This window comes from Anneissia japonica, unplaced genomic scaffold (assembly GCF_011630105.1).
Source record: "Anneissia japonica isolate Jap-2015-1 unplaced genomic scaffold, ASM1163010v1 scaffold3021_len127027_cov100, whole genome shotgun sequence".
Lineage (NCBI taxonomy): Eukaryota > Metazoa > Echinodermata > Crinoidea > Comatulida > Comatulidae > Anneissia > Anneissia japonica.
This window is the reverse complement of record NW_022692599.1, coordinates 1,285-10,923: the sequence shown is the minus strand read 5'-3', so window position 1 is coordinate 10,923 and position 9,639 is coordinate 1,285. Positions and strand designations below refer to the sequence as shown.

Below are 9,639 nucleotides of genomic sequence, written 5' to 3'. Positions count from 1 at the left end.
GAAGTGGTTACAGTTCGATCCTTTTCATCTGCAGCCGAGAAAAGACAGAAACTAGTAACTCTTACTGCAGATACCACAGTTCTGAGTGGTTTGGTCTTAAGTGGATATGTTACAGCAGCTTATCATAACCATTGGTGGGTAGCGTGCATCAAGGAATATTACCCAGATAGGCATGAGGTTGATATTACATTCCTACACCCACTTTAATTGTAAAAATGAAATTTTATTTTTATTTGAAATCATCAATATTTGCAGTCAGCGGGTTCGCTAAACAAAGTATAAAAAAGTCTCGCCTACAGTGGCGTAGATAGGTAGGTCAAGGGGGCACATGCCCCGGGTGCCAGGTTTGGGGGGGGGGTGGGCGCTGAAATGGGAGAATAAGAATAAAAAATAAGCACTTTTTAGAAAAACATGACGAAATTGATGTATTTCGTCAGGCATGAATATTTTCCAGTTAATAAATAAGAATCTGAATGTAGTTGTTTTTATTGGCAAATGTATAGATTGTGATTTCTTTTCAGTCCATTTTGTATTCTATTCTGTAATGACTACATGACTAAAGGTCATTTTGCCATATCTCAGAACCACGATGGGAAAAGCGAGACTATCTGCTTTGGCACTACTTAGTATTCAGCGTGATGAAGCAGACAACATTGCTAACTTTGATCATGTTCAGTACTGATCATGTTATTAACATATTTGCTGATTGAAAAGCACACAAAATTCAGTTTCAAGTTTAAACGATGTTGAAAATTCAGCAACTTACAAGACTCTACTATAAGATAAAGTTAGAGAATAAGAAAACTCAAGATGTATGCGATAAATACAACAGCCTTACAAATTAGGATAATGGTATTTAAAAGTTGTATACAAAGTTCTGAACATTGTGATGCAGTTTCAATCGTAAGAAACAGGGATGGCGCCAGGGCCCCTTTCTGGGATAGCTGCGCCCCCAGCCCACCCATCCCTCTTCGTCGGAGGGAAAATCCATAATTCTTATATATATTTTGTACAGTACATATTATTAGACTCTATAATTGATTAAATAAGCCTTTGAAACCCATAAATTGTCCAAAATTTTTGGGGGCTTCTGTCCCCCCTTTCCTCAAGGCCACTTTTGGAAGTTAAAGCGACGCTCGATCATGCTCACTTTGACCTCGTCAAGGAGATCTTCTCCCTCGTCGGGGCATCACCCTTTACCCCTCGTTGGGGCATTGCCTCCCCTCCCCCAAACCTCGGAACCTCCTTGGGCAAATCCTGGTGCCATCCCTGTTAAGAAAGAACATACAAGAGCTAGAATAATAATAGTTATTCGGGTTTAAATAATGTTATTTAGACAGTGCATGATATGGACGTACAATACGAATATGCTTAAAGTCTATACAACCAATTCAATTCAATTCAATTCAATTTATTTGCAACACATACATTACATCACATAGAAAATATTGTGGCTCTTTTTAACATGGACCAACGTCCAATTCGGCAAACAATGAACAAATGGAAAAACAGTGAATTATCAGAGCAACGGACACAATGAAATGCTATTGTTGAGGGCCCGGATGGCTGACGGAAAGAAACTCTTTTGGAACCTGCTCGTTCGAGCATAAATTGACCGATATCTTCTCCCACTGGGGAGCAATTCAAAGAGAGAGTTACCAGGGTGTGTTGGATCTTCAGTTATACATTTTATTTTTTTAAGCATTCTGGCATTAAATATGTCCTCAATATCATCCTCATTGTGACCGATTATACGAGAGGCGTATTTAACAATACGTCGGAGGTCATTTCGTTCAGCCTCGGTGGTGCCACAATACCAAACAGCAATGGAATATGGAGAGAATGGGGGCGAAATTTTCTACTCTTGCCCCCGGGCGCCATAACCTCTAACTACGCCACTGCTCACCTAAGCCAGGCTATAATTGAATTTTCCCTTTGTTTACTGTAGGTACAAATACAAACCAGCAATTTATATCCACTGCATTGTATTTCAAAGCTGGAATAATTATGGGAAAAATATTGTGTAATTTTATTTTTATTTATTTTACCTTTCAACAGACAAGCTCTCGTAAGAAGTCGATGTCTTCGAGAAAATGGCCGCTTCATTCCAAAACATGTAAGTAAATTAGTGTGTGTCATTTTTTTGTTTTTATTATCAAAGGTTTTTGAAAAGGAATAAAAAAAAAATAAACATTTTGGAAATTGGAATTTTTTTTCATTATTAAAAAAAATATATATTTCTGCATTAATGCTGCAATAATTTATACTAGTGGTCTAAGGGCCATATATCCAAATGGTCTGATGGGAAAAAAAACTAACAATTTTAAGTTACAAAATCTTTTCTATGCAGTCATTTAATATACGAAAGTATTATTTCAACGATTCTGAAAAAGGATTCTTCAAAAGCGAGAAAAGAGAAGGTGCAGCAATGAAAAATCCAATGACAGGTAAAGTAAATTTTACTTCATAACACTTTATTAAATACTGTATAATTATGCACTTGTCGATTGTACTATAGTTTAGGCATCCCCTCTCCCCTGATAGTGGGGACTTGGCTGGAACTATGCCTGGCCTATATTCTTACAAGTATAATATAAAAAATACAAAACAATATAACCATTTTGATGGATGTAGACATTCATCCTATTGCTGCAGTGCACTATTCGTCATGTGCTGCACACTACTGTCATCGGAATAAATGCCTGTGGAACATACATTACAACAGCCGCTACAGATTCAGCAGTCAGCGCATTATTGACACAATGCCTACCAGGTACCCACATATACACCATGGTGGAGAGAGACAATATGGATAAAGTGTCTTTCCTAACGACACAGCCAATGGGACAGCGTAGCATTTTAACTCTCAACATCAGTGTTACCGCATGCACCAACCGGCCAACCACTATGCTCCAAACGGCAGTGACTTTTTTAGGTTTTTTTAAAAGTAAAATTCCCTATACACCAAGATAGTCTTTTTTTCATATTCTATAAAGTTTTAAATGGTGTCATCCCAACTACTCTAATCCAACATCTATGGGATGCCATCACTCAATAGAGATCAGAGTGCTGGGTGCCATAGAGAACAATAAAATTCTAAATGTATTGCAAAATTCAGTGTCTGAATTTATCAAAAAAGTAGTTTTAATCTTTCAAAACAGAAGTCTAATATCTCAAAACTTTGGTATGTTTTTCAAAATGTGATATACAATGCAGTGACAGTACCAGCCATCTCTATCATAAGATTGATCCAGGTCATAGATTGATAGACCTGAGCCAGATGACCATTGAAAAAGTTTACAGTACTGCAATGCCGAGGCTAGGGACGAGGCTTATACAGAGATTTTACTACATCCCCGCACTACAATTGACAAGTGCTTTGTAATGCTAATTATTTAATTTTAGTACTATTAAGTAGTAAATATAATATCACATTATAAAATATCACTTTATTGCTTCAAAAACAAAAGTAAGGTAAACATAAACAAGTGCTCATTATTACCTAGGACTTTTTAAATTTTTTTTTTCTTCATTTCAATACACGTTGAACAACAACAGTTACAGAAATAAAATGCATTATAAATGAAATTAATACAAAGTGATTTAATTTGATATAAAAATAATTATTAAAAAATTAGATAAACAAAACTAAAATAAAATAAATTAAACTAAACTAGAGAATGACAATTTTCTTACTAAAAATACAAATGCTGTATTCCTTAATTCTTAATAATGTTAACTTATTAAAAAAGATTAATTTCATTACGTACATCATTATGATATAACATTAACATTATACAGTATATTTAATTTCTTTGAATCATTAACGATAGTCTGTTAATTTAAAACTATGCAACTAAAAATAAGTACATTTTTCCTAATTATTTTTTTTTTTTACACAGCACTGGTATCCAGAAGCACAAAATTTGCTAATTCATGTTTTTCTAATAATATTAAGAGAGTTTTTTTTCTTGCCCCTTATAAGCGGAACATGCAAGGCTGAGCAAACCAACCAAAAACAATCGCATGAGCAAAATATCTGTCATGTATTAGCAACAGTGGTTCAAAAAGGGAAGGTAACGTTGGCATTGGCTAACATATGCCTTTCCACAACAACGGTGCCGATCCGCCGGGTAAGGGATCTTTTTTTCCAGTGACCAACCTAACTGTATTTCCTATACAGTGCAACTCGCATCCCACATGCTGCATAAATTAACATCACCGATCTATTGTTAATTAAATGAAATTATGCACATGTCGTGCAGAAATTTAAATTGCCCCTCTGGATTACCTAGAAACACTGTTACGAATTACACGTCTTACCGTCACAATATTAATATTCACTCAAGTTCCAAAAGAGGTACTTTGGAATTCAATAAGAAGAATTGTCAAATTTGATGTCGATAGGAGGACTTGTTAAAATTATTTACAATTTTAAACATTGTTAATCAACTAGTAGTACCCTTACAGCAGTTAAACTTGCCTAAGTTGACTTTGCCTAACTCAAATAAAGTCCTACTTATTTTACATGCCAAATTGTTGTGTTTTCCATTAACAATTTGTTCGTCAAATCTTGTCCGAGCCAAACATTTTTTCAATGGCATTTTGGATTTAATTGACTGTAGTATTGTGAATACATATAAGTCATCACAAGCATGACTTAAATCATGCAATCTTGGACTGATCACTAAAATATCATCAAATACCAGGTGGGAAGGACACTCTTATTGTTGCCTCAGCACCGGTATGGAATAGTCACCCCATCGACATCATGATGAAACAGGAACTTGGAAGTTTCAAGAGAATGCTAAAAACATTTCTTTTCAGTGCTGCATATAACCGATAAAACATTTGAATAGCGCCATGAGTGTCATATTTGATTTTGGGCATTTCTTAGACAGAAACCATCTCCAAAAAAAAATTGATGATTTAGGATTGATGATGCGGAAAATAACAGCACAGCATGATGTATAGATATATGTGATCCAAGATCATAAAGGGGCTGTAAACTCGCACTGCGCACTCAATAGCCATAATAGGCTGTAGAACATGAATTTTGTGTGAGTTGTAGAAAATGATACCAGGCTTTTCTATAAATGTTCACAATTATCAAATTCATCTTTTTTTTTTTTAGATCCCAGCATGATGACAGACATGATGAAAGGCAATTTGACTAATATTCTGCCAATGATTATTATTGGAGGTTGGATCAACTGGGCATTCTCTGGATTTGTTATTAGTAAGGGAAATATAAATATTTTACTAATAAAAGCACCTTGTGTTTAAGGCTTATGCTTTTGAGGAAAAAATTATATTGAATATAAATGATATTTCTAATGATATGTCATTTCTGGTGTTTTTTGTGCACATTGTTATTTTTACTATGATTATCGTACTTCAGAGGTTATATTTAACAAAAATAATAATTTTTTTCTCTGTCTTTATAGCCAAAGTTCCATTTCCTCTTACACTGCGTTTTAAGCCTATGTTGCAACGAGGGGTTGAACTTGCCTCCCTTGATGCCTCCTGGGTCAGCTCAGCAAGTTGGTATTTTCTCAATGTGTTTGGTCTGCGATCTGTTTATTCTTTAGTCCTTGGAGAAAATAACGGTAGGTTGATATTAGAATTCAGTACTCTTGGTTTGATTTATTTTGCAGTAGTCTTAATAGTATTCATAGCTCATAGCTGTGATTTCATTTCATGCGGTTTTTTATGAATCATAGCACCATTCACTGAGTTATAATGAATAGAATTAGAGGACTGTCTTTTCTTTTAATACTTAAATTCGCTGTCAGAAACGTAGGTTTATGTCCGACAGGGTCATTCGGGGCACCAAGTACGCGAGTTCATGTCCGCACCTGTCCAGCATACCACTATTGTATTATTAATTTATATTCATTGTGATGGTGCCCTTTATGACTCAAGGTCATAAAAGAGCTGTTGATGGCATAGAACATGTCTTCTACTTCAAAATAACAGTTAAATGAACTCAATCCAGTGTCTGGAAGCAAAGTTTTGACCGTTTGAATAAATATTATCTTGTCAACTTTTAAAAATCAAGTTTGGAGAAAAATGCCTTTATTTTCAGCGGGTTTCTATTATTTTTGAACTAACTCCCATGAAAATGGCTAAATTTTACTTTTTACATTTGGAATTTAAAACTGAAACTTCATAATTAGTAAGATTAATACTTTATACTTTATTTATTACACAAAAACCCAATTCACATTCTACAGCCTATTCTGGCTATTGCAGGTGGTTTCTCAATTCAGCGCGATGTGAGTTTACAGCCCATTTATGATCTTGGATCACAAATGAGTTGGAAGTCAACGTGTTAAACACCTTTACAAAAGTTATACATCATAATACTTAATAATGTAATAATTATATTTTATATTGATATAAATATAGTCATCAAAAAGTTATTACTGCTTTTTTTATATCACGACCATTAAAATTACTTTTCTTTAGGAGACAAATTTAGTATTATACAGTAAGTTGGGAATCACAGGAAAAGCATTTGAAAAGCAGACTTCAAAGGAAAAGGATTGTTGATATGTTTTAAAACTCAGAAATGTATACCAGTGCAGTGCACTCAGCTATGATACTCTATAGGGAGCCTTTAATAGACCTTTCCGCTAAGCCCCGCCCCTTGGATATTGTTGCTAAGGTCCCACAAACAACATCATTTTGTAGAAGAAAACATGGCTGGCTGTGCGGTCGTGGGCACAGAGTGGTTGTTAGGTATTCCGGGCAATATCTGTTTTACGTTTCTGCCGAATCATAAAAATGTATCAGAAAGTGTCTTAAAAAGAGGTCTAAATTACTATTTGCAAGTATACATTCATATAATTAAAATAATGACACTAAGTTGATGGAAATTACTGGCAATTGATGCGGAAGTCTTATTCATCTCCATGGTTTCACATCGAAATTTCAGCATAAAATCTCATCGATTCTTCTTGTTCTTGCAAATCGGGGTAAGGTCACAGGAATGTTTCGACTTAAAAATTAGGAAACTACATTTATATTAATTATTTTAGGCAATACCTGGTTCAACATGGATTTCACGCCTTCCCTTTCTTGAAGTCCACAATCTGGTTTCTCCCTCCCAGGTTCGAGTACAAATAGGCCTAGGGAGGCGTATCCTAGGGAGGCCTACAAGCAGGTAGTGATACCGTCACCGGCCTAGTCAGGAGGCTATCTAAATCTGTCAATGATATTTTGACTAATTCTTATACCATCCAGGCCATATGAAAATTAAAATAATCGCTATATAAGATTCGATGTTTCTCACTGGACATTTTAGAAATGTACACAATCAGAAGAACCAGTCATATTTAATTATATAAATCTATATTTGTTTTTTTTTTGTAAACTGCGTATGCAGTATTAAAATTGTAACATTGTTGTACCATTCAGCACGCGGTGGTTGACAACGTTATGTAACAGAATTACAATCAAAAAACAAAAAGGCATTAAACCAGTGCATTTCATGTAGTGTACAGTATTATTTCTTTTCTAAAGTTATCTACTGTACTGCTATCGAGCCATATTTACTGTACATTGATCTGAGACTAAAATATAAAGGGACTAACTAACCCAATCCATCCATCCACCAATCAACATGGTTTTGTATATAAATATGTTCAGTAAAGATAATAATATTAAAACAAATTAAATAATGACAAAAAAAAAATCCACACACACAGAAGCTTCTTTATACTGTAATTGAAACATAATGATCAGATTTAATTTGCAACGGCATACATCTAACATACATCTTTTATTTAAATTCAACACAAATAGCTTGAATCTCTACACAGGGCCACCAAGAGAGGAGGAAAAGATCCCCAGGGCCCTAGTTTACCAAGGCCCATAAAAATTGCAGGTAGCATTTTTTCCCCATATATTTTTCAAAAATAATTACTATCATGGGCCCTCAATAATGTCATGGGTCCCCTAATATTGGGCTCCTCCAGATTGACAGGGCCCCATCAAAAAAATTGTTTGCGCCTTCACGCAATCTTTCTCGCGCTTCACGCTCATAACTGGAGGCCCACACCAACCCTTGCGCCTGTTACAGTTTCCCCTCTTGGCGGCCCTGAATGTACATAAGGAATTATACATACAGTATACACATCTTGTGTAGACCTTTTTGTATTTGGAAAGGCCATAGCATAAAAAATATTTCATATCTTATGAAAATGTTTTTCAAACAGAGGATAAAAGGATTTATTTACCTTTAATGTATCAGCAACCTTTTAATAATACATACAGCATTATAAATAAAAGATTGATAAACAAGTAATATAATTTTATATTTCAAATATATTGCTATATAATTAATTTAGTAATACTAATAGTTGTAATAATGTTCTCAATGTTATGCATCTATTAAAATTGTTATTCTTTATTTTTACAATTGTTTTTTTTTATATTGCACATGCTGCCAACATTATTCTCTTCATTTACTTTTCTTAATAATATTCAAGTTTACAATACAAGTGGTAACAAACTTCAGCACCAACTCCTGTATACCAAATCCTGTAGGTCTACAGTAACTGTTTTTCAATCATATGAAAAATCTACTCATGACTATCCTAACTTACATTCTGTGATATTTTGTTTTGGTTTCTCTATTTCTGGTAGGGGACGTCTACGCACAGTTGGTACTGTTCCATCTGCATTGCAGTGAAGGTGAGCAAATCTATATGCAAGGGTAAAAACTCTCAAAGAAGTAGCGCAGTACCTGTAAAATATCTTTTTTTCATTCACACTGTTTGTGGTTATATGACAGAAACACTTCCTAATTCCTAGTTCACCATTTTCCACAGTGGACAACGATACACTATTTAACGACGCCGTATTCGCCATAAACTAAACTTCAGTGGTTATTGGAATCGGCCTTTTGTCATGCAAAATCAGTTGAGGGCAGACAGGTGGCTATTTGGTGTGAGGCCTAATACCTGAATACGGGTGCAGCCCTGTGGCGCTGATCATGGATCTAGACTGTTGTTCATTTTTCATAACAAAAGAAGGTCGATTACAATTATCACGGAAGCGTAGTTTGTAGCGATACCGTTGTCCACTGTGTTCTAGAAGCAATCCTAGATCACAGTTTGATACCCCTTACCATTTGTGTTCCAGACCAATCGGCTGATGATACCATTCAGAGCATAGCAGATGCTCCAATTGCAAGCACCTCCATGGGAGAAAATGTATTGAAACGGACTGTAGATGAAGTCTTTCAAATTATGGTGGAACCCCTCTTGATCCAAAACGTATGAAGGGAAAGGAGTATGGCCATTCCAAGTTACAAAATTTATGCAGCAGCGTTTCAAGCACATAAGGCAGGAAAGTGACGATGATAATATCTTAATGCAATTGATACACAAATTTACAAATAATTCGACTAGAAGTGAGAAAATCCAGATACTAAAACTGATGCCAAAAACTTGGAGTGTGCGAAAGATTGAAGCTGAATTTAAGTGCAGCAATTTGATGGCACGCACCGCCAAAAGGGTGCAGGATGAGAAGGGAGTAATGTCTACTCCTGATGGGAAGCCAAGTGCAAAGACTTTGGACCAGATTGCTTGTGATATTGTCTAAATTCTACCTGTATAATACCGTAAGCAG

General features: G+C 35.2%; 1 protein-coding gene across 1 annotated transcript in view; it reads left to right on the top strand.

Annotated features, from left to right (window-relative positions):
• The window catches only part of LOC117100367 (ER membrane protein complex subunit 3-like), a gene marked incomplete at its 3' end in the record, with an annotated part of 16,120 nt that extends 6,836 nt beyond the window's left edge, over nucleotides 1-9,284 (top strand). Inside the window, exons 2-7 of the mRNA XM_033240034.1 lie at nucleotides 2,059-2,116; nucleotides 2,351-2,447; nucleotides 5,135-5,239; nucleotides 5,448-5,609; nucleotides 8,653-8,700; nucleotides 9,151-9,284. Of these exons, the coding sequence (XP_033095925.1) occupies nucleotides 2,059-2,116; nucleotides 2,351-2,447; nucleotides 5,135-5,239; nucleotides 5,448-5,609; nucleotides 8,653-8,700; nucleotides 9,151-9,284 (604 nt within the window). The remainder of the gene's footprint in view (nucleotides 1-2,058; nucleotides 2,117-2,350; nucleotides 2,448-5,134; nucleotides 5,240-5,447; nucleotides 5,610-8,652; nucleotides 8,701-9,150) is intronic.
• Nucleotides 9,285-9,639: the final 355 nt, after the last annotated feature.